The following is a 26679-nucleotide window of genomic DNA, read 5'->3' on the forward strand; positions in this document are numbered from 1 at the left end:
TCCTTCTCCAATGCATGAAAGTGAAAAGTGAAGGGAAGTCCCTCAGTCGTGTCTGACTCTTCACGACCCCATGGACTGAAGCCTACCAGGCTCCTCCATCCATGGGAGTTTCCAGGCAAGAGTATTGGAATGGACTGCCATTGCCTTCTCCATAATTAACACCACCGCTACTACTACTACTACTACTACTACTAAGTCGCTTCAGTCGTGTCCAACTCTGTACGACCCCATAGACGGCAGCCTACCAGGCTCCTCCGTCCCTGGGATTCTCCAGGCAAGAACACTGGAGTGGGTTGCCACGTCCTTCTCAAATGCATGAAAGTGAAAAGTGAAAGTGAAGTCGCTCAATTGTGTCCGACTCTTAGTGACCCCATGGACTGCAGCCTACCAGTCTCCTCCGCCCATGGGATTTTCCAGGCAAGAGCAACACTACTGTATGTCATATATGAAAGTGGTTAACAGTAAATCCTGAGTTCTCCTCACAAAAAACTTTTTTTTAATTTTGTATTTATACAAAATGATATTCACCAAACTTATTGTGATAATCATATCATGATGTATGTAAATCAAATCATTACACTGTACACCTTAAACTTACACAGTACTGTATGTCAATTATATCTTAATAAAACTGGAAGGAAAAAAAGGAATAATCCCATCGAATATACAACCCAAAGAGTGAACCATAATGAAACATATGGACTTTGGTTGATCTTAAACTTTTTTTTTCAATTTAGATATTTCCTCTAGGAAGATATTCCTAACCATCCCAAATTTGGATTAAGTTTTCTTTCTCTATACTCCCCTATCATTTACATATCACATGGTACTAGTTACCTGTTTCCTCCTCTCTGGACTTGAGTTCACTAAGATCAAGGACTTTCCATTTCTATACCCTCTGGTGCCTAGCATGATTCTTCGCATGAGGAAGAGGTGCCCAATAACTGTTAGTGTAATGAACAATTCTATCAATTGTTGATATCTACCATAATTCTGTCAATCATGTTTTATCAATCAAATTCATTGCTTACCACTTTTACCAATAAAATCTATAATAAAAAGCCATAAGATGACCATGCTTTTATGGGAATAACAGTTATGCAATTAATATGTAACAGCTAATTTATGCCCAGATTAGGCACTTAAATGTTTTAATCAAATAAAACTTTGATACACTAACCTGAAATTTTTAACCTGCATAATTGTCTAACATAGCAATTGAACAGAAATGATAATAAGTTAATGTAATGACTGCAATTAGCCACATCAAATTTTTTCTGGAAGATGGCAGTTTAGAAATAAATAAGCGAGTCAGAAGGCTGCAATTAACATTATTTCTATCAGCCAAACCATATTGTTATAGTCTCTCTCTTTTCTTTGTTAGTTTGCCAACACCTGTAATTAGCATCAGTATCAACTGCTTCCACCAATATCACATGTACAATGTAAAACTCATCACCCACTCTTACTGAAAGAAGTCCTAGGCCCACTGCGCTGCCCTACTACTAAAATAAGACTCCCTACACTCTAGGAGTCTGTAACTAGCATATTTTCCTGTCTGAGAGTCCTAGTCCTGAACTAGACATACCAGCAGCTATGGACTGATCCTCTACTCCCACTACCGAGAACAGATGATATGCCAGCCATTAAGAGGTTCCTTAGCTATGACTGAGGGAATACAGTGGGCTATGTTTTGAATTCCCCCTTCATAATTTTCGTTTATCCTACTATGAATATCTTAGTAGGATACATCACTACATTCCAATTAGCTTCTTCAAAAGTCATCTCTAAATTCATCTCTTCTGGAAAGTCTTCCTGAACAAACTACATGTCATTCTTAACCATTTGCTTCTTTGCCTCCTTAATATTTCCCTCTCTATTTCCAAGGTATCACTATTCCTCAGATAAAGTGGTAGATAGTGGAAGAAACATGGCAAAGAATGGATATGAGCTAGACTTCTGTTTCCTGGGATATGAGAAATAAGAAGGGGGTAAGGGGAAACTGATGAGGTGGGAGAATCTGCAGAATAGAGGCCAGGTGCGAATGCAGTCCTGCTTTCCTGCAGGGCATGTAGTCCTTGATAAGTGAGAGTAAGTGATGGCTCAGAGGGTAAAGAATCCACCTGCAATGCAGGAGACACAGAAGATCCCTGGGTCAGGAAGATCCCCTGGTGGAGGAAATGGCAACCCACTCCAGTATTCTTGCCTGGAAAACCCCATGGACAGAGGAGCCTGGCAGGCTACAGTGCAAAGGGTTGCAAAGAGTTAGACACGACTGAGCACACATGCTAATGGCCTCTAATCAGCGACATAAGCTTCCTCTCAGGCTTCCCTGGTGGTTCAGACAGAAAAGAAACTGCCTGCAAAGCAGGAGACCAGGGTTCGATCCCTAGATTGGGAAGATCCCCTGAAGAAGGGAACTGCTACACACTCCAGCACTCTTGCCTGGAAAATCCCATGGACAGAGGAGCCTGGCAGGCTACAGACCATGGGGTCCCAAGGAATCAGACACCACTGCACACTAACACTTCCACTTTTCTGCTTCCATTGTTCACAGAAATACATCTTTAGTTATAGCCACCAATTTTTTTTTAGTATAAGTTGATTTACAATGAAATATTAGTTTGAGCTGTACAGCAAAGTGAATCAGTTATACATATACATATATCCACTCTTTTTTTTCAGACTCTTTTCCCATATCAGTTCAGTTCAGTTCAGTTCAGTTGCTCAGTTGTGTCCGACTCTTTGCAACTCCATGAATCGCAGACGCCAGGCCTCCCTGTCCATCACCAACTCCTGGAGTTCACCCAGACTCACGTCCATCGAGTCAGAGATGTCATCCAGGCATCTCATCCTCTGTCGTCCCCTTCTCCTCCTGCCCCCAATCCCTCCCAGCATCAGAGTCTTTTCCAATGAGTCAACTCTTCGCATGAGGTGGCCAAAGTACTGGAGTTTCAGCTTCAGCATTATTCCTTCCAAAGAAATCCCAGGGCTGATCTCCTTCAGAATGGACTGGTTGGATCTCCTTGCAGTCCAAGGGACTCTCAAGAGTCTTCTCCAACACCACAGTTCAAAGGCATCAATTCTTTGACACTCAGCCTTCTTCACAGTCCAACTCTCACATCCATACATGACCACAGGAAAAACCATAGCCTTTTCTAGACGAACCTTTGTTGGCAAAGTAATGTCTCTGCTTTTGAATATGCTATCTAGGTTGGTCATAACTTTCCTTCCAAGGAGTAAGCGTCTTTTAATTTCATGGCTGCAGTCACAATCTGCAGTGATTTTGGAGCCCAGAAAAATAAAGTCTGACACTGTTTCCACTGTTTCCCCATCTATTTCCCATGACCTGATGGGACTGGATGCCATGATCTTCGTTTTCTGAATGTTGAGATTTAAGCCAACTTTTTCACTCTCCACTTTCACTTTCATCAAGAGGCTTTTGAGTTCCTCTTCACTTTCTGCCATAAGGGTGGTGTCATCTGCACATCTGAGGTTATTGATATTTCTCCCGGCAATCTTGATTCCAGCTTGTGTTTCTTCCAGTCCAGTGTTTCTCATGATGTACCCTGCATAGAAGTTAAATAAACAGGGTGACAGTATACAGCCTTGACGAACTCCTTTTCCTATTTGGAACCAGTCTGTTGTTCCATGTCCAGTTCTAACTGTTGCTTCCTGACCTGCATACAGGTTTCTCAAGAGGCAGGTCAGGTGGTCTGGTATTCCCATCTCTTTCAGAATTTTCCACAGTTTATTGTGATCCACACAGTCAAAGGCTTTGGCATAGTCAATAAAGCAGAAATTGATGCTTTTCTGGAACTCTCTCGCTTTTTCCATGATCCAATGGATGTTGGCAATTTGATCTCTGGTTCTTCTGCCTTTTCTAAAGCCAGCTTGAACATCAGGAAGTTCACAGTTCACATATTGCTGAAGCCTGGCTTGGAGAATTTTGAGTGTTACTTTACTAGCGTGTGAGATGACTGCAATTGTGCGGTAGTTTGAGCGTTCTTTGGCATTGCCTTTCTTTGGGATTGGAATGAAAACTGACCTTTTCCAGTCCTGTGGCCACTGCTGAGTTTTCCAAATTTGCTGGCATATTGAGTGCAGCACTTTCACAGCATCATCTTTCAGGATTTGGAATAGCTCAACTGGAATTCCATCACCTCCACTAGCTTTGTTCGTAGTGATGCTTTCTAAGGCCCACTTGACTTCACATTCCAGGATGTCTGGCTCTAGGTCAGTGATCACACCATCGTGATTATCTGGGTCGTGAAGATCTTTTTTGTACAGTTCTTCTGTGTATTCTTGCCACCTCTTCTTAATATCTTCTGCTTCTGTTAAGTCCATACCATTTCTGTCCTTTATCGAGCCCATCTTTGCATGAAATGTTCCCTTGGTATCTCTGATTTTCTTGAAGAGATCCCTAGTCTTTCCCATTCTGTTGTTTTCCTCTATTTTTTTGCATTGGTTGCTGAGGAAGGCTTTCTTATCTCTTCTTGCTATTCTTTGGAACTCTGCATTCAGATGTTTGTATCTTTCATTTTCTCCTTTGTTTTCCGCTTCTCTTCTTTTCACAGCTATTTGTAAGGCCTCCCCAAACAGCCAATTTGCTTTTTTGCATTTCTTTTCCATGGGGATGGTCTTGATCCCTGTCTCCTGTACAATGTCACGAACCTCATTCCATAGTTCATCAGGCACTCTATCTATCAGATCTAGTCCCTTAAATCTATTTCTAACTTCCACTGTATAATCATAAGGGATTTGATTTAGGTCATACCTGAATGGTCTAGTGGTTTTCCCTACTTTCTTCAATTTAAGTCTGAATTTGGCAATAAGGAGTTCATGGTCTGAGCCACAGTCAGCTCCTGGTCTTGTTTTTGCTGACTGTATAGAGCTTCTCCATCTTTGGCTGCAAAAAATATAATCAATCTGATTTCGATATTGACCATCTGGTGATGTCCATGTGTACAGTCTTCTCTTGTGTTGTTGGAAGAGGGTGTTTGCTATGACCAGTGCATTTTCTTGGCAAAACTCTATTAGTCTTTGCCCTGCTTCATTCTGTATTCCAAGGCCAAATTTGCCTGTTACCCCAGGTGTTTCTTGACTTCCTACTTTTGCATTCCAGTCCCCTATAATGAAAAGGACATCTTTTTTGGGTGTTAGTTCTAAAAGGTCTTGTAGGTCTTCATAGAACCGTTCAACTTCAGCTTCTTCAGCGTTACTGGTTGGGGCATAGACTTGGATTACTGTGATATTGAATGGTTTTCCTTGGAAACGAACAGAGATCATTCTGTCGTTTTTTTTTTAGTTTTATTTTTAAACTTTACATAATTGTATTAATTTTGCCGTATATCAAAATGAATCCACCACAGGTATACATGTGTTCCCCATCCTGAACCCTCCACCCTCCTCCCTCCCCATACCATCCCTCTGGGTCCCAGTGCACTAGCCCCAAGCATCCAGTATCGTATATCAAACCTGGACTAGCATCTCGTTTCATACATGATATTTTACATGTTTCAATGCCATTCTCCCAAATCTTCCCACCCTCTCCCTCTCCCACAGAGTCCATAAGACTGTTCTATACATCAGTGTCTCTTTTGCTGTCTCGTACACCGGGTTATTGTTACCATCTTTCTAAATTCCATATATATGCGTTAGTATACTGTATTGGTGTTTTTCCTTCTGGCTTACTTCACTCTGTATAATAGGCTCCAGTTTCATCCACCTCATTAGAACTGATTCAAATGTATTCTTTTTAATGGCTGAGTAATACTCCATTGTGTATATGTACCACAGCTTTCTTATCCATTCATCCGCTGATGGACATCTAGGTTGCTTCCATGTCCTGGCTATTATAAACAGTGCTGCGGTGAACATTGGGGTACACGTGTCTCTTTCCCTTCTGGTTTCCTCAGTGTGTATGCCCAGTAGTGGGATTGCTGGATCATAAGGCAGTTCTATTTCAAGTTTTTTAAGGAATCTCCACACTGTTCTCCATAGTGGCTGTACTAGTTTGCATTCCCACCAACAGTGTAAGAGGGTTCCCTTTTCTCCACACCCTCTCCAGCATTTATTATTTGTAGATTTTTGGATCACAGCCATTCTGACTGGTGTGAAATGGTACCTCATAGTGGTTTTGATTTGCATTTCTCTGATAATGAGTGATGTTGAGCATCTTTTCATGTGTTTGGTAGCTATCTGTATGTCTTCTTTGGAGAAATGTCTATTTAGTTCTTTGGCCCATTTTTTGATTGGGTCATTTATTTTTCTGGAGTTGAGCTGTAGGAGTTGCTTGTATATTTTTGAGATTAGTTGTTTGTCAGTTGCTTCATTTGCTATTATTTTCTCCCATTCTGAAGGCTGTCTTTTCACCTTGCTAATAGTTTCCTTTGATGTGCAGAAGCTTTTAAGGGTAATTAGGTCCCATTTGTTTATTTTTGCTTTTATTTCCAATATTCTGGGAGGTGGGTCATAGAGGATCCTGCTGTGATGTATGTTGGAGAGTGTTTTGCCTATGTTCTCCTCTAGGAGTTTTATAGTTTCTGGTCTTCCGTTGAGATCTTTAATCCATTTTGAGTTTATTTTTGTGTGTGGTGTTAGAAAGTGTTCTAGTTTCATTCTTTTACAAGTGGTTGACCAGATTTCCCAGCACCACTTGTTAAAGAGATTGTCTTTAATCCATTGTATATTCTTGCCTCCTTTGTCAAAGATAAGGTGTCCATATGTGCGTGGATTTATCTCTGGGCTTTCTATTTTGTTCCATTGATCTATATTCTGTCGTTTTTGAGACTGCATCCAAGTACTGCATTTCGGACTCTTTTGTTGACCATGATGGCCACTCCATTTCTTCTGAGGGATTCCTGCCCGCAGTAGTAGATATAATGGTCATCTGAGTTAAATTCACCCGTTCCAGTCCATTTCAGTTCGCTGATTCCTAGAATGTCGACATTCACTCTTGCCATCTCTTGTTTGACCACTTCCAATTTGCCTTGATTCATGGACCTGACATTCCAGGTTCCTATTCAATATTGCTCTTTACAGCATCAGACCTTGCTTCTATCATCAGTCACATCCACAGCTGGGTATTCTTCTTGCTTTGGCTCCATCCCTTCATTCTTTCTGGAGTTATTTCTCCACTGATCTCCGGTAGCATATTGGGCACCTACTGACCTGGGGAGTTTCTCTTTCAGTATCCTATCATTTTGCCTTTTCATACTGTTCATGGGGTTCTCAAGGCAAGAATACTGAAGTGGTTTGCCATTCCCTTCTCCAGTGGACCACATTCTGTCAGATCTCTCCACCATGGGATAGCTCCTCTAGGCCCTCCTGCGCCTGTGCAGCCACGGCTCCTTGGATGAGGGGTTGGTCCTCCTGGCCACTGCCCCTGGCCTCCGGCGTGGGGTAGCTCCTCCCGCCTGCCGCGTCTGACTTCGGACGCGGGTAACTCCTCTCCTCGCCACCCCTGACCTCGGACGCTGGGTATCTCCTCTCGGCCGCCCCCCTTGACCTCGGACTCGGGGTAGCTCCTCTCCGCGGTTCCTGCGCCGTCGCAACCTGGTACTCTCGGCCGCTGCCCCTGACCTTGGACGTGGGGTAACTCCTCTTGGCCGCAGTCCTTCGGGCATGGGGTCCTCCCGGCTTCTGCCCCTGACCTCGGACGTGGGGTGGCTCCTCTTGGCCACGCTTAGCGCGCCCGTCGCAGCCGCCTGAGCTTTAGCGCGCCGGACGCACAGCTCTTGAGGGCTTCCTTAAACCTAGGCGGACAGGATCTCTGGCAGCCTCCTTTTATGAAAGGCCAAGGAGTAAGCGTCTTTTAATTTCATGGCTGCAGTCACAATCTGCAGTGATTTTGGAGCCCAGAAAAATAAAGTCTGACACTGTTTCCACTGTTTCCCCATCTATTTCCCATGACCTGATGGGACCAGATGCCATGATCTTCGTTTTCTGAATGTTGAGCTTTAAGCCAACTTTTTCACTCTCCACTTTCACTTTCATCAAGAGGCTTTTGAGTTCCTCTTCACTTTCTGCCATAAGGGTGGTGTCATCTGCACATCTGAGGTTATTGATATTTCTCCCGGCAATCTTGATTCCAGCTTGTGTTTCTTCCAGTCCAGCGTTTCTCATGATGTACTCTGCATAGAAGTTAAAATAAGCAGGGTGACAATATACAGCCTTGACATACTCCTCTTCCTATTTGGAACCAGTCTGTTGTTCCATGTCCAGTTCTAACTGTGGTTTCCTGACCTGCATACAGGTTTCTCAAGAGGCAGGTCAGGTGGTCTGGTATTCCCATCTCTTTCAGAATTTTCCACAGTGTATTGTGATCCACACAGTCAAAGGCTTTGGCATAGTCAATAAAGCAGAAATTGATGTTTTTCTGGAACTCTCTTGCTTTTTCTATGATCCAACAGATATTGGCAATTTGATCTCTGGTTCCTCTGCCTTTTCTAAAACCAGCTTGAACATCAGGAAGTTCATGGTTCACATATTGCTGATATAGGTCATTACAAAGTACTGAGTAGAGTTCCCTGTACTACACAGCCGGTTCTTATCAGCTGTCTACTTTTTATATAGTAGTGTGTACGTGTCAATTCCAAATTTGTCCCTGCCCCTCATATCCCCTGGTAACCATAAGCTTGTTTTCTACATCCACGACTGTATTAATAGTTCTATTTTGTAAGTAAGTTCATTAGTACAAGTGTAAATCTAGTCTTGCTTGTGGTAGCTAGAGAAATGGAACTAATAACAGAATTGGCAGTATCTGCCCAGACTTCTGTGTTTGGCTGAATCTTGCAGGGGAATTATACCATCATCTATACAGTAATAGGCAGTAATCTAATCTTCCAGGTGAGGAATATCTGGTTACACATATATAATAGCCTATTTCCCTGCCTCCCCAAACAGGTAGAATATTAAAAATAAGACAAATCACAGCATGGCACTGGACAGTTTTAGATGAAGACCAAGAATCATACAATATAAGAGGAATATTTGAGTGTGCTGCAGACAAGGGATATAGTACATCAAGCCTGATGGTTTAAGCGTAGTGGGAAGCACTAATACCTCATGCTTCTTAAGGATCAGTAATATCAGCATGATGGATCACCAGGAAATATAACACTAACGGTTGAAAAGGGAAAAAAAGGAAAGACATTTTTATGTAAACACGTCACTTCTGGGCATGTTGGTAAAAGAAACCCTTTTGAAGTCAGTGTGATCAAATAAGATGTCATAAGTTGGTAGGCAAATTGTATTCCTGATGATGCCTCTGAATGTTGGTCACTGTTTTTTCATGCATGTGACTAACACCCAACTGCTCTGAACTGACTCATTCTTTAAGAAAAATTTTAAACAATATGTTGAGTTATGCCCTATTTTGCTAATTTAAAAGACTGATTCATACTCAGGAGATTTCAGTATAGGATCTGATAAGGTACTATTTATACGTAACACTGTAACAAAAGCAGTGAAACAAACCTTTCAGAGACAATCAGAGAAAATCTCTTTGAAACATCAATGGTGGGCTGTATCTCAAAGTTTCAAGCTTGCTTAGAGGTCATATTACATATAAAAAAACAGATCCCCAAATTTATTTCAACCATAGTAATTTATTACAAGAGACCTCAGGGATGTAACCAACAGAAGAGACAACTTTAAGAGCTACTTAAAACTCTCAATCAAGGAACCACTAGTATTGTTTAGCTAAACATTGCCAATTCCAACAACCATCATCATTCAACCATCAACCAACAACCATCATTCAATTAAGTCTCAAATACAAACTAAAAAAATAAATCTACAATGGCCTACCTCTATAGTGTAAGGCCTGGGATCATTTTCTAATAAATATTTATTAGCTTTTAAATTATCATGAAATAAATGCATTTGGAGAAAATTTAGAAAGTATAAAGAAGGATAAAGAAAAAAATTACCCACAATTCTACCACTGAGAGACACTATTAAAACTATTTCCTAGGTTTTGTCCCTATGCTTATGAGTAATTTGTATTTCAGATAGCTGGGATCCTACTACTTCATCAGTTTAGGATCCTGCTTTTCTAAAAACTTATTCACATAAATGTTCCCTGCATTTTAAAAAATTACTTACAAACATATTATTCCATTATATGGAACTTGCCACAATTACCCGTTCTTCCAGTAATTTTGACATTTTTCCCCATTGTAACTAAAATCTATTCATAAGTGTTTCTTTGCATCTCAAGTTATTTTCCCTGAATGGTTCCTAGAAGTGAAATTACTGAGTTAGAAAGGTTGTACTAATTTACACACCCTGACAGAATATGTGAGTACTCATCTCACCAAGTCCTTGCCAGATGCTGATTCACTTTTGATTCATTTCTCAGTTGCAGCCAGTGATACTGTCATTGATAACACAGTGGGTGGGCAAAGCAGACATGTAAAAACTGAATACAGCAGAAAGCTGCAGAACTTAGTACTGTCACTTGGTGTGGCAACACAGTGTGCTACTGCACTCCTTGACAAGACATAGGTATAAACATCTTTACTGAAGACTGAAGTTTGAATACCTTGATTTCTAAATACGATCCCCCACTAAAAGAAGCCAGGGCTCACTTAAGAAATGACTTATTCTATTACAGAAGCAGAAAAGGACAAGAAGAGCCTGGAACAGCTTATATCAGGAAAGGAAGGAAATGGTTAAATAAATAAATAAATAATGGGGTCACATCAAAAGGACACAAGATCTGAGTTAAGGGGACTGTGACGGGCCAAATTTGGGAGAATTTGAGCAAAGAGAATGACAGAAGTGAATTCGTAAGTCCATAGTGATAGTCATAAAAAAGGAGGGTAAGCGAGGAGGGAAAGCTTTACAGAACACTGGCAGTTACTCAATGTAAAGGAATGATAGAATTAGGAAACCAACATTTTGCAACACCAATGTAATAATAAATTTAGGCCATAATCATAATGGATTCTAAAATTAATGGATGAAAGGTTACAAGAAATAGGTTAAATACACACAGTCTCAAAGTACTACCTACCTACCCCCAATATTTTACTTATTAATTACAAAAGGGAAAAAAATACCTTAGCAGTGGAGAAATCTAGAGAACATCATTTGAACTAGTAATTCTGTTTTTTCCAGTAGTCATGTATGGATGTGAGAGGTGGACTATAAAGAAAGCTGAGCACTGAAAAATTGATGCTTTTGAACTGTGGTGTTGGAGAAGGCTCTTGAGAGTCCCTTGGACTGCAAGGAGATCCATCCTAAAGGAGATCAGTCCTAGGTGTTCAATGGTAGGACTGATGCTAAAGCTGAAACTCCAATACTTTGGCCACCTGATACGAAGAGCTGACTCATTTGAAAAGACCCAGATGCTGGGAAAGATTGTGGGCGGGAGAGAAGGGGACAACAGAGGATGAGATGATTAGATGGCATCACTGACTCAGTGGACATGAGTTTGGGTAAACTGCAGGAGCTGGTGATGGAGAGGGAGGCCTGGCGTGCTGTGGTCCACGGTGTCACAAAGAACTGGACACGACTGAGCGACTGAACTGAACTTAACTGACCTAATAATTAACATAAGCATCACAAATAAAGGGACAAACTCACATCAGCTCTGTAGTAACCAGAAGTGATTATGAAGAAACAATCAGATCAATCCAAATTTTAGGGAATTCTGAAAGAAACTTTAACTGGATCCTTGTCAGCTGTCCAGCAGAATGGCTATGTTGATATGGAAATAAACAACTTTTGGAGAGAGCAATTGTTGGTGAAGAGAGGCTACACTGTCCCTTCTCCTGTTTCTCCTCTCTGAATTCAAGTGAGGAGAAGTTCTAAGATTCACAAAGACTGGGGGTGCTTGCAGAAGGGAAGCCAGACAGGTCTACGTGGGTAGAAGAACTGCTGATCTGAACCCTGTAGACAAGAGGACTGAAAAGAGGAAGCAGAGCTGGGAGACAGAGAATAGAAGGAAATTGCCTTGGTTTCTCAGATCAAGAATAAGTGAGCTCCCCAAGAGTCAAATGAATTTTGTGGAATATGGTTGGGCCTGCGTGCATGCTAAGTTGCTTAGTCATGTCCAACTCTTTGCAACCACATGGACTGTAGCCCACCAGACTCCTCTAAGCATGCAATTCTCCAGGTAAGAATACTGGAGTGGGTTGCCATGCCCTCCTCCAAGGGATCTTCTCAACGCAGGGATCAAACCCACATCTCTTATGTCTCCTGCATTGGCAGGCAGATTCTTTACTGCTGGTGGTGCCTGGGCCTGAGCTGTCCTGTTACTCTCCCCATTCAAAAAGTCTCTATGTGGTAGGATCCCAGTAGCAGCAAACTAAGTACATCTACTGTTGGAAGAAGTCAGTAGTGTAAGAAAGAGGCTGAACCAAAGCAATCTCTCGCATCCAGGAACTGGACCCTGAAGGGTACAATGAGGCAACTTCTGGAGGGTCACAAATGGACCCCAATGAGAGAGCAGGCATTCACCTACCCAAGAGAGCAGGAAGAATCAAGCAGTAGCAATCCGACAGGCAACAACCACCAACAAAAAGAGGCTCAAGACCTCTTCGAGGAGGACAGATGTTATTGTTCTTAGAAAACTCAAATATCTTGAGAATCTCAGTGTAAGTCTTACCTGTCCGGAAAGACTGCTCCAAATACTGACAGTATGAGAATAAGACACTGGAGTGACATGACTGTTCATGCATAGGTATGTCTTTGTGTAACAGCATTCACTGAAATATCCCAGGTCACCTCCAGCACACAGAAAACATTTGAGATTTCTTTTAATCCTGCTCAAGTGGCTTCATTGGAACCAGAGTCTCACCTGCTACTTGCAGAGAGCCCAGGATTCCTTCTGCAGCATGCACAACTTGTTGGAACATAGCAGTCTCAGTGAGCATCCACTGGCCTAGACACAGCACCCAGCCATTCCCTTTCCAGGGACCTACTGTTCACTAGTACCACCCAGAAAGTAGACATAAGGTCCCAAGAAATCTACTCTGGTCACCTTCTTTCTCTCTCACTCAAGTCAAGCAAGGCTTCTCTTATTCAGGAAAAGGGAGATTAAGGTGAATCTCTACTTCCTCCCATAGTATTTATTCAAAACATTTTGAACATTGCCCTCAAATCCTAGGCTTTCAGTTACTAAAGTCAGGAACACCATTTCTTCAGTTCTTGCCTTCCATATCTTTCCCTGAAGTAATGGGAACAAGAACTGACAATAACACAGGGGATAAAAGATATGTGGACATAATGTAATAATCGCCCTATGACATATCTACATATATCACAGTTACCAAAGGAGAATGACATATCCTAAGATAAAAGTGAATGCAAAGTGTTATTACTGAATGTTAAACTCACCATCAGAAAAGTCTGGAAAGAAAACATTGGAAAAAAAATATAGTTCACCCCAAAATTTTTAAAGAATCTCAATTTTTAAAGACATAATTGGGGCCAGAGGAACTTTCATATCAAAGATAAGAAAAAGGGTTTCTTTAGAGTAGTAGCCCAGTGATTTCTGAAAATATTTTGTGGACATGTCACAGTGACTGCAGAGAACTGACCCTAGCAAAGAAAACAGAAGAGGGACCATCCACATGAAGAACTCTCAGGACTAGGAAGCTACAGTCACACGATATTACAGCTAAGAGTTCTAGAGGTTATTTAGACCAACACTCCCATTTTATACATCAAGAAATTGAAATAGACAATGGAAAGACTTTCAAAATCACTCAGAGAGACAGCAGTAAACCAACCTCTAGAACAAGGATCCAGTTATTCCATTCCTCTTGTTAATAACTTTTAACTATTAAAATTAGTACATTGTTAAATATTTAGAAAATGAAAGAAATGCAAAAAGGGATTTAAAAAGTCCCCATGTGTCAAAGAAAAGTTTGGTTAGTATTTTAGTGTTTCTCTAGGTATTCTCCCCCTAACTGTACAGATACATTTATAATAAGTATATTAGTCTGCTCAGACTGCCATAACAAAATACTATAGACTAGGTAGCTTAACAAAAGAAATGTATTTTCTCAGTCTCTGGAGGCTGAAAAGTTAGAGATCAGCATTCTGGCAGAGTTCAGTGAGAACTCTCTTCCCAGCTTATAAATGGCCACCTTCTTGCCATGTATTCTCAGATGGCAGAGAGCACAGTTGTCTCTTCTTTTTAAATAGGTAACAGACTTATAAGATCAGGGCTCCATCTTTATGACTTCATTTAAAGTCATAAATGACTCTCTCAATACAAACACATTGGGAGTTGGGGCCTCAATATATGAATTTCAGGGGGACAAAATTCAGCTCTAGCATTCTGCCTCTGGTCCCCCAAAATTCACATCCTTAAAACATGCAAAATGCATTCATTCATTCCAGCATCAATTCTAAAGTCCAAAAACTCATTTAAATACCAACTAAATTAGATATGAGTGAGAATTCAGTTATGATTCATCCTGAGGCAAAATTCCTCTCTAGCTGTGAACCTGTGAAACCAAATATGTGCTTCCAAATTACAATGATGAGACAGAAGGATAACCTCACTCCACCAGGAAGAGATAGGAAAGAAGTGACAGGTCTCAAGCTAGTCCAAAACCTAGCAAGGCAAATTCCATTAGATCATGAGGCTAGAGAATAATTCTCTTTGGTTCCATGACCCGTCCTCCACTGGAGTGACACTGTCACTCCCACAGCTCTGCAGAAGGGCCCTGGCCCCATAGCTCTCAGTGGTGATCACCCTCTGAAACAGAAGGAAACATCTCTGTCCCCTGGGCCTGTGCTGAGAGTGGCAGCCCTGATATTCTCCAAATCACCTTCCGGGTCACTTTTGCCTTTCCTCAAGAACAGCACATGTTTACAGTCAAATACTCTATGATTGAGTCTTGAAGAATTCAAGAAATCCAACAGCCTTCCTTCATTCCATCCCTCTTTCTCTGTCCCCTTTGGTTGAAATTGGCAATGTCTCTGCTGGTATAATTCCATCTCTATTCCTGGCTTCTGCTGATGGCTGGTTAAGTCCATGAGTCATACCATGATCTCTTTAGTATTTTCTTCAGAACAAGATTTTTCATTTTTCACAAAATATAGGCTAAGGATAGGCTAAGAATTGCCAAATCTCCAAATTCAAGTTCCTTTTTATTTAACAATTTCATCTTCAATTCAACCCTCTCTTCTGGCATTTTACTATTAGCAATAAGGAAGACCCAAGGCATATCTTCATTATTTAGTTTAGAAATCACCTCTGCTAAACACCCAATTTGATCACTTATAAACTGTACCTTTCACAAAACCCTCAAACAATTCAGCTAAGTTCATTGCCACAAGGATCACCTTTCCTCCAGTTTCCAATAAACCATCCCTCATTTCCATCTGACACTTCTCCAGAACATCCTTTAATATCCATTTCTCCCAACAGTCCCTGCACAACAACCTTGTTTGCACCTCAAAATTCTTCCAGTCTTTATATCCATTACCCAAACTTCCAAAGCTGCTGTCACATTTTTAGGTATTTGTTACTGCAGCACCCCGACTCTCAGCACCAAAACCTATACTAGTCTGCTCAGCTGCCGTAACAAAATACCATAGTCTAGGTGGTCTAAACAACAGAAATTTGTATCCCACAGGTTTAAAGTCTAGGAAGCCCAAGCTCAAGGTGCCAGCTGATTTGGTTCCTGATGAAAGTTCTCTTCCTGGCCTGTAGATGGCCACCTTCTTGCTCCATTCCCCTTAGAAATCTCTAAGGTTATCAGCCCTATCAAATTAGAGCCTCATTCTTACATTTTCAATTAATCTTTCTCATCTGCTCACAGGCTTTATCTCCAAATACAGTCACATAAGGGGCCAGGACTTCAACATATGAATTTTAGGGGTATGCAATTTGGGGTATATAGGAAAAACTCTTAAATTATACACGCACACACACACATATACCTATGAGTGAAAAAGTTGGCTTAAAGCTCAACATTCAGAAAACTAAGATCATGGCATCCGGTCCCATCACTTCATGGGAAATAGATGGGGAAACAGTGTAAACAGTGTCAGACTTTATTTTTCTGGCTCCAAAATCACTGCAGATGGTGACTGCAGCCATGAAATTAAAAGACGCTTACTCCTTGGAAGGAAAGTTATGACCAACCTAGATAGCATATTCAAAAGCAGAGATATTACTTTGCCAACAAAGGTACGTCTAGTCAAGGCTATGGTTTTTCCAGTCCAGTGGTCATGTATGGATGTGAGAGTTGGACTGTGAAGAAGGCTGAGCACCGAAGAATTGATGCTTTTGAACTGTGGTGTTGGAGAAGACTCTTGAGAGTCCCTTGGACTGCAAGGAGATCCAACCAGTCCATCCTAAAGGAGATCAGTCCTGGGTGTTCATTGGAAGGACTGATGTTGAAGCTGAAACTCCAGTACTTTGGCCACCTCATGCGAAGAGTTGAGTCACTGGAAAAGACCCTGATGCTGGGAGGGATTGGGGGCAGGAGGAGAAGGGGACGACAGAGGATGAGATGGCTGGATGGCAACACCAACTCGATGGACATGTGTTTGAGTAAACTCCAGGAGTTGGTGATGGACAGGGAAGCCTGGCGTGCTGTGATTCATGGGGTTGCAAAGAGTCGGACATGACTGAGCGACTGAACTGAACTGAACTGATGTATATGCATATGCACATACAGAGAGTAAGAGTTTTGTATATTTTAATTTAGTTTCATGAAAATTTCCCTATTATTCAAAGCATAATATTCAAATCTTATGACTATTATATTTACTGTTGCTTATTAAGTCATTTTCAAATTTTGCTATTTAAATATTTTGAAATGAATATCTTTCTACACAAATCCTCATCAGTTTCTTGATTATTTAGGACAAATTTCAAGAAATTCAGCTGCTGAGTCAAAGGTTATGGATTTTTAAAGCCTCTTGGTACATATTATCAAATGGCTTCCCACAAACCTATACTAGTATATACTGCCATCTGCAGTAGATATTATAATTAGAATAAAAATATTTTTCTAACTGAAAAAAAGCCAGTGTCATAAATGACTAAAAAGGCAAGTTTTTTATTAAAGGAGATTAAAGATTCAGGACAACTGAGTAAAAATGTGCAATTCTTGATTAAATTACATGCTGGTGCAAGGCAGGTCTATGAAAACACTTGGGGGACAACTGGGGAATTCTTAATATTAACTATATATCATATATTATTAATATATATAATCAATGTTAAATCTCTTGATTCTAATAATGGTATTTTGGTTACGCAAAGTGTTCTCTTAGGAGACACATGCTGATGTGTCATAAAGTCTGATGCTTATATTCAAATGATTCCAGAAAACACACATGTATATTTTTGTGTATGTGCATATACAGACAGAAATGGGAAACATCAGTAGGGAGAAAGAGAAGCAAATTTGGCAAAATGTTAATCACTGAATCTAGTAAAAGGTAAATCGGTATTCAATGTACTGTTTTCTCAACTTTCCTATAAGTTTAAAGTTTTTCCAAATAAAAATATATTAGAGAGTAGTCAAAAGACAGGGATAGGCTATGCGTATAAAACAAATTGGGCTTCCCTGGTGGCTCAGACAGTAAAGAATCCACCTGCAATGCAGGAGACCTAGGATCAATCCCTGGATTGGAAAGATCCCCTGGAGAAGGGAACAGATACCCACTCCAGTATTCTGGCCTGAAGAATTCCACGGACAGAGGAGCCTGGCAGGCTACAGTCCACGGGGTTGCAAAGAGTTGGACACCACTGAGCGACTTTTCACTTCACTTCACATAAAACAAATTAGCTGGTAAACATATTTAAAAAGTAAGAGAATTCATAAATGCTGATTATTTACATTCTCTTATTTCCTCCTGCCCTCTAAGCATTTGCTCTTTAATCACTTGAACTGCATTTCATCAAATGGAACCAAGAAGGAATGGAAGAGAAAGCTCAATTATTCCATTTCACTTGCATTAGCCATCTTGGAAAAAGACTTAAAAGATTAAAAACTCAAAATTATCTCATTACAATGAGTTTTGGAAATGACTTAGAGACTTTAATTCACAACTTGGTGTTCAATTCAGATTCTTGTCTCCCATGACTCTAAATGCTTGATAAATACTAGTTCCCAAATGGGAAAAATGAAAGTAACAAATCATATGTAAAATAGGTGTTATTTAAATAAAGAAAAAGTACTGACCTCTGCCAGTGGTCTCTCTTTTATCAGGAAAGTAAGTAGCCAATAGAATGGAAGACAACCAATGGATTTATAAACATGGATAGAGGTTCTTCTTCTCAGAAACAGTATGAAGTGGTATAACATGGTGGTTTAATGCATGGGCTATAGAGTCAGACTGTTTGTATCTGAGTATTTACTTCACCACTTACTATGTGATCTGTGGCAAATAACTCAATCTCAGTTTCCTCATCTTAAAAACGAGGAAAACAGTAAAATCTATGTCTTAGGGTTACTGTGAAGATTAAATAAGTTACTACATTTCAGCTCTTACAGCAGCATCTGGCATACTATCAAACCTCAAAATATGTTAGCTGCTATGGTTCTTATTAGTAGTAGCATTACTACAATAACTACTACCACTATTACCAGGACTATCAACCTGCCATTGAAAAGATTTTGGCAGTGATTCAGAAACACTACAGCAACACAAACGAAACAAAACATAGGCAAGCCAACCCCCAGAGTTGAAAAAGTGAAAGGGAACTAATTTCGAGTCAATCCTTTGGTGTCTGCTCAAGCTATTCTGAGAGAAACTGAAAAGATACCAATATACCAACAATGTACAGCTCATTTCAAAAAGGAATTTGTGTGGTCTGGATAAGTTAACCTCAAAGGAAATAACAAATTCTCTCACTCAGTTAATCATTTATCAAACTTTACTGAGGCTTACTGATCTCCTTTACTGAGGCTTACCTGAGTTCCTCCCAGGTGGCACTAGTGGGTAAAGAACCCGCCCAGCAATGTAGGAAATACAAGAGACATGGGTTCGATCCCTGGGTAGGCAAGATCCCCCAGAGGAGGAAATGGCAACCCACTCCAGTATTCTTGCCTGGAGAATTCCATGGACAGAGGAGTCTGGTGGGCTACAGTCCATGGGGTCACAGAGAGTCATACACAAATGAAGCAACTTAGCCCACACACACATATTATGTTATCAGGTGTTGAGCCAGATGCTAGGAATACAAATTTTGGCCTTTAAAAATTTTGCATTCTTATCAAATAAATATATATAGATTATAACATATGATGGCTATATATATATATAGGATACAATGGGAGCAGAGGAAAGACCTAAACTAGAGTTTCCAGAGGTGGAAACTCTTAAAGGACAATAACAGATAAATGGAGACAGAACAGTAAAAATCATTCCTCTAGGGGTAAAAGCTGGTAAACAGAGGAAAAAAAGCCTCACTGCCCTACCTACAGCCACACAAAACCAAAAGATCTCTTCTTAAAGCTAACGGGGAGATAGCCATTGGGAGGATGAGCCTGAATAAGGTGTATTTCTGGAATATCTTCTGTTTATACACACCATCTCTCTCCAACCTCCCCAACTCAAAATAAGCCACATTTGGAGAACTGACAGAAAGCTGTGATTAAGAAGAGATTCAGAGACAAGTTTCTCACTTACAACACTGGGCGGCAGCAGTAGGCAATTGCTTCCTCTGGCTTTCTTCTTGACTAGAATACTAGAGGAAGAAAGGAGAAAAAAAACAAAACACAGTAAGAGGCCCAAGTAAAGAGGAAGCGGGGGAAAAAAACATAGCTACCTATAAAAAGGTTTAGCATTTGACTGGAGTCAGATTTCTTATCAAACAGAAACAGATCATCCTGCTGTTGATTTTCCTGTGTGATCCTGACATACAGGCCAGACTATCAGATATGGCATTGGCCCAGTGTGACAAGCTAAACCAGGAGAGCAAAAAGTCGGCTCTGATCAAGGTCAGCTGGGCACCATTCTAGCTCTGCCAGGCAGTGGTGGAAGGCTTTAGTCTTAGAAGATTTAGAGGACTTAGAAAACTCAGATAAAGTATAGATTTCCCCATCTGGGTGATGGAACTGAAAACCTCTCTGAGACTTGAGTTTTCTCCATCTTTAAAAAGAAAAAAAAAGTGGTTCTTCCCTCACAAGATCCTGTGGGAAGTGAAATCACTTACGTAAGTATGCAATACAACATCTGGTATTTACTAGAGTCTCCTTCCCAGTTATACTCTAACCTCCCCAACACAACTCACCACTATCACCACCAAAAAAACAGACCACTGAAGCCATACAAAGAAAGTTCTGTAAAAGGAAGCCAAATTAAGTTCATGTATTGAAGATGGGCAAGATTTAGAAAGGCAAAACAAAAAAGCATAAACAAATTAACACAGGTACAGAGAGTCTGGAAGGCAAAATGGGTTTGGTTCAAAGCCCATTGGAGGACTGGAAAAATATAGCAATTTGGTTCAGCAATTTATAAAGGTAAGTTGGAAATGTGAATTTTCATCCTGACTCTGCCATTTATTAATAAACTGTAGATTCTGGGCAAGACAGAGCTTCTCGAACACTGAAGGCGTCATCCATTCAACAGATATTTCTTGAGTGCCTATTACGTCTAAGGCCTTGTTCCAGGCACTGGGGGAATAGAAATCACAGTAAGGAGTTTAGATGTTACTCTAGTCTGTTGAGAAGCTGTGTGAAGTTTTAAACAGCAGAGGGATATGACTTGATTACGCTTTAAAATCATTTTGGCTGCTGTGAGAGAAGAACTGTAGGGAAATAAGACTAGTTATTGTAATTATTCAGATGAAAGTTGATTAGTGGCTTACACATGAATGTTAGTGGTGAAGGGCATGTAAAGTGATTGGATACAAAATACAAAACACTTTTCGTATATAAACATACTCTTCTATAAAAAGTACTTTACAAGCAACAAACTACAATACGAATACCAGAGGCAGACAATGCTATTACTACCTCCATTACAGTAAGGAGCAGAAGTCAAGCACAGTTCAAACAATATAATAGTATTAGTAAAACTGTCAATCATAAAAAAGTTCAAAACTTCCTAAAGGCCAAGCAACCCACTCCAAAGTAATAAAGGGACTTGATTATAATAACTAGTATAAATAACTAGTTTATATAAATTATATAAACTAGTATAAGTCAGTCGTGTCCGACTCTTTGCAACCCCATGGACTGTAGCCTATCAGGCTCCTCCGTCCATGGGATTTTCCAGGCAAGAGTGCTGGAGTGGATTGCCATTTCCTTCTCCAGGGGATCTTCCTGACCCAGGAATCGAGCCCGGGTCTCCTGAATTGCAGGCAGACGCTTTACCAACTGAGCCACCAGGGAAGCCCACTAGTATAAATAATAATGATTTTTATAGACAGTACACAGGCATAACAGTGAGGAAATCATAAAACTTTAAGCATTAAACTAGAAGAAGAATTCAGACTAAATAGATGAAGCAGATATTTCCAGAAGACATGTTTAATGAATCTCTTTATGGTCCAGCAGAAAACTAAAGACGACCTCAGTTAGTTCAGTTCAGTCGCTCAGTCATGTCCGACTCTTTGCGACCCCATGAATCACAGCACGCCAGGCCTCCCTGTCCATCACCATCTCCCGGAGTTCACTCAAACTCACGTCCATTGAGTCAGTGATGCCATCCAGCCATCTCATTCTCTGTCATCCCCTTTTCCTCCTGCCCCCAATCCCTCCCAGCATCAGAGTCTTTTCCAATGAGTCAACTCTTCACACGAGGTGGCCAAAGTACTGGAGTTTCAGCTTTAGCATCATTCCTTCCAAAGAACACCCAGGACTGATCTCCTTTAGGATGGACTGGTTGGATCTCCTTGCAGTCCAAGGGACTCTCAAGAGTCTTCTCCAACACTACAGTTCAAAAGCATCAATTCTTCAGCGCTCAGCTTTCATCACAGTCCAACTCTCGCATCCATACCTGACCACTGGAAAAACCATAGCCTTGACTAGACGGACCTTTGTTGGCAAAGACCACCTACAATTTAATTAATGATATTAAGAGATCTGAGGAAAAAAAAACTATAGTATTTATCTTATAGAAAATGTAAGTATTATAAGTAAGGAAAATTAAAGGCCAATCTCATTTATGAAAATGGATGCAAAAATCCTAGATTACCAAACCAAATCATATGTTGGTTATTCATCATATATTCACATTTCCATGTGAATATGTATGTATATGTAAGAATGTTGACATATAAATAATGTATCATGACCAAAAGGACTTTAAAGGATAGTTCAATATCACCACATAAAGAGATTAAAGGAGAAAAACTATATGATCTACCAATGCAGAAAAAAATCTTGATCAAATCCCTTACTTTTTCATGATAAAATACCTCGGAAAATCAGAAGGAAAATAAGATTTTCTTTAATCTGATAAAGGGTATCCATCAAAATCTATAGCAAATATCATATTTCAAGACTCATGAAGCATTCTCTTCACAGTCAGGAAAAAGACAAGGCTTCCCCACTTTCTCTATTAAAAATTACACAAGATGTTTTACACAATGACATTTTTAAAATAAGAGGTCATCAAAAACAAGAAATGTCTGAAAAAATATCACAGTCAAGAGTAGGCTAAGGAGACATGACACTTAAATGTAATACAGTGTTCTGAATGGAATAATGGTACTGAAAAACAACATGAGAGAAAAATCTTAAAATTTTTTTCAAAAACTAAGGATTTTTAGTTAATAAAATATAAAATATTAACTTTTAGTTAATAATAACATACCAATAAGGGCCCACTAACAAAGCTAGTGGAGGTGATGGAATTCCAGTTGAGCTATTTCAAATCCTAAAAGATGATGCTGTGAAAATGCTGCACTCAGTATGCCAGCAAATTTGGAAAACTCAGCAGTGGCCACAGGACTGGAAAAGGTCAGTTTTCATTCCAATCCCAAAGAAAGGCAATGCCAAAGAATGCTCAAACTACCGCACAATTGCACTCATCTCACATGCTAGTAAAGTAACGCTCAAAATTCTCCAAGCCAGGCTTCAGCAATACATGAACCGTGAACTTTCAGATGTTCAAGCTGGTTTTAGAAAAGGCAGATGAACCAGGTATCAAATTGCCAACATCCGCTGGATCATCGAAAAAGCTAGAGAGTTCCAGAAAAACATCTATTTCTGCTTTATTAACTATGCCAAAGCCTTTGACTGTGTGGATCACAATAAACTGTGGGAAATTCTGAAAGAGATGGGCATACCAGACCACCTGACCTGCCTCTTGAGAAACCTGTATGCAGGTCAGGAAGCAACAGTTAGAACTGGACATGGAACAACAGACTGGTTCCAAATAGGAAAAGAAGTACGTCAAGGCTGTATATTGTCACCCTGCTTATTTAACTTATATGCAGAGTACATCATGAGAAATGCTGAGCCGGAGGAAGCACAAGCTGGAATCAAGATTGCCGGGAGAAATATCAATAACCTCAGATATGCAGATGACACCACCCTTATGGCAGAAAGCAAAGAAGATCTAAAGAGCCTCTTGATGAAAGTGAAAGAGGAAAGTGAAAAAGTAGGCTTAAAGCTCAACATTCAGAAAACTAAGATCATGGCATCCAGTCCCATTACTTCATGGCAAACAGATGGGGAAATCATGGAAACAGTGGCTGACTTTACTTTTTTGGGCTCTGAAATCACTGCAGATGGTGATTGCGGTCATGAAATTAAAAGACACTTACTCCTTGGAAGGAAAGTTATGACCAACCTAGACAGCATATTCAAAAGCAGAGACATTACTTTGCCAACAAAGGTCCGTCTAGTCAAGGCTATGGTTTTTCCAGTAGTCATGTATGGATGTGAGAGTTGGACTATAAAGAAAGCTGAGCGCTTAAGAATTGATGCTTTTGAACTGTGGTGTTGGAGAAGACTCTAGAAAGTCCCTTGGACTGCAAGGAGATCCAACCAGTCCATCCTAAAGGAGATCAGTCCTGAGTGGTCATTGGAAGGACTGATGTTGAAGCTGAAACTCCAAAACTTTGGCCACCTGATGCAAAGAGCTGACTCATTTGAAAAGACCCTGATGCTGAGAAAGATTGAAGGCGGGAGGAGAAGGGGACAACAGAGGATGAGATGGTTGGATGGCATCACCGACTTAGTGGACATGAGTTTGGGTAAACTGCGGGAGTTGGTGATGGACAGGGAGGCCTGGCATGCTGTGGCCCATTGGGTCGCAAAAAGTTTGACATGACTGAGCGACTGAACTGAACTGAATTGAATTGTAATAAATGTACCATACTAATGTAAGATGTTACTAATAAGGAAAACTAGAGGGAGGGGGAAGATAAAAGGTGATATGGAAACCTTCTGTACCAACTGCTTAATATTTTTGTAAATGTACAAGTGCTGTAAAAAATAAATTCTGCTAATAAAAATAAATGTGCAAAAAATTTCACTTAAAAAATAAGACATAAGGATGAAAAAGAAAAAAACTTACTATTCAAAAATACAAAAACTAAAACACCCAAAGGAATTTCTAAACTAGTAGAATAACGAGTTGGTAAATAAGATGAACGCTAAAAATAAAACTGAACACCAGTGCCTTATATAGATAGCGATAAACTACTAGAAACTGTAATTTTTAAATATATCATTCACAATTACTAGGAATAAACCTAGCAAAAGAAGCATAAAACTTCATTGAGGGGCTTCCCTGGTGGCTCTGTGGTAAAGAATCTGCCTGACAATGCAGGAGACACTGATCTGGGAAGATCCCACAAGCCATAGAGGAACTAAGCCCTAGCATCCCAACTAGTGAGCCTGTGCTCAAGAGCCCAGGAGCTGCAACTTTTGAGCCCATTCACCTACAGCCTGTGCTCTGCAAGAGAAGCCACTGCAATAAGAAGCCCACACGCCACAACTAGAGAGTAGCCGCTTCTAAGCAATGAAGACCCAGAACAGACAAAAATAAATAAATAAATAATTTAAAAGAAAAGAACCCTGTATGGAGAAAATGGGTTTTTCTCCTACAGCATTTCTGATCTTCTGAAGCTTAACTATATTTATTACACTTCCTGCTTATTGTCCGTCTCCTCCTAGTTGATCGAAGAGGACACTGGTCTTTGTTTTAACTTCTGATGTATACGAAGCATGTACAATAGTGCCTGGTACACAGTGCTCAAAAAGTTATTTGGTGAACAAATGACTAAATTGGTGACAAATGTCACAAATAAACAGACAAATGTGACTTCTGGTTCAAGATGGCAGAGTAGAAAAGACTTGTGCTCGTCTCCTCCTGCAAAAGCACCAAAATCCAACTAGTTGTTGAATAACCACGGAAAGGAGGCCACTGGAACCTACCAGAAAAAGATAGCCCACATTCAAAGACAAAGAAGAAGCTGCAGCAAGACAGAAGAAGGGGCACAATCATGATAAAATCAAATCCCATACCCATTTGGTGAGTGATCCACAAGCTGGAGAACAATAACACCAAAGAAGTTCTCCCACTGTTGTAAAGGTTCGGAACCCCATATCAGGCTCCCCAGCCTGGGGACCCAACAAAGGGACTGGGAATCCCCAGGGAATCTGACCTTGAAGGCCAGTGGGATTTGATCATAAGACTTCCACAGGACCGAGAAAACAGAAGCTCCAATCTTAAAGGGCACAAACAAAACCTTGAACACACAGAGACTCAGGGGAAAGGAGCAGTGACTCCATAGGAAACTGAACCAAAACTACCTGCTAGTGCTGGAGGGTCTCCTGTGGAGGAGTGGGTTGCCAGGGGCTCACCAAGGGATTGGGTAACTGGCAGCAGCTGTTTGGGAAGGTCCCCTTTGGCATAAACCCTCTTGAAGGTCACCATTAACCCAACCACAGAGTCCATAAACATGAGTGTGTTTGTGTGTTAGTTGCTCAGTCGTGCCCCGACTCTTTGTGACCCTGTGGACTGAAGCCCACCAGGCTCCTCTGTCCATGGGATTTTCCAGGCAAGGATACTGGAGTGGGTTGCCATTTCCTTCTCCAGGGGATCTTCCTGACCCAGGGATTGAACCTGGGTCTCCTGCACTGCAGGCAGATTCGTTACCATCTGAGCTATGAGGGAAACCCACAGACATGAGGGCTGAGGCCAAAAAATTAATAGGGAAGAAGAGCAACCCCACCCATCAGCAGATAATTAGATTAAAGCTTTATGGAGTAAGGACCTGCCCACCAGAGCAAGAACTAGTTTTTCCCACCACCAGTCTCTCCCATCAGGAAGCTTACAGATTAGCTTCCTCCATCAGAGGGTAGGCAGAAGGAAGAAGAACCACAATCAAACCATACCACAGAAAGTTAATCAGCATGAAAAAGCAGAAAGTTACGTCCCAGATGAAAGGACAAGATAAAACACCAGAAAACAACTAAATGAAGTGGAGATTGGCAACCTTCCAAAAAAAGAATTCAGAATAATGATAGTGAGTATGATTCAAGATCTTGGAAAAAGAATTGAGGCAAAGATTGAGAAGATGCAAGAAATGTTTACCAAAGACCTAGAAGAACTAAAGAATAAACAAGCAGAGATAAACAATACATTAAAAAAAAAAACAATACATTAGAAGGAATCCATAGCAGAATAACTGAGGCAGAAGCACGGACAAATGATCTGGAGGACAAAATGGTGGAAATCACTGCCGCAGAACAGAATATAGAAAAAAAGAATGAAAAGAAATGAAGA

The 26679-nt window shown here is 40.5% G+C and overlaps 1 protein-coding gene across 2 annotated transcripts in view; it reads right to left on the minus strand.

The window, feature by feature from the left end:
* The window catches only part of UNC13B (unc-13 homolog B), a 211927-nt gene that overhangs the window by 117682 nt on the left and 67566 nt on the right, over positions 1-26679 (minus strand). For both annotated transcript variants that reach the window (XM_005900762.3, XM_070375689.1), the window contains exon 7: positions 19621-19678. In XM_005900762.3, coding sequence (XP_005900824.1) covers positions 19621-19678 — 58 coding nt within the window. The remainder of the gene's footprint in view (positions 1-19620; positions 19679-26679) is intronic.

This window comes from Bos mutus, chromosome 8 (genome assembly GCF_027580195.1).
Source record: "Bos mutus isolate GX-2022 chromosome 8, NWIPB_WYAK_1.1, whole genome shotgun sequence".
Classification (NCBI taxonomy): domain Eukaryota; kingdom Metazoa; phylum Chordata; class Mammalia; order Artiodactyla; family Bovidae; genus Bos; species Bos mutus.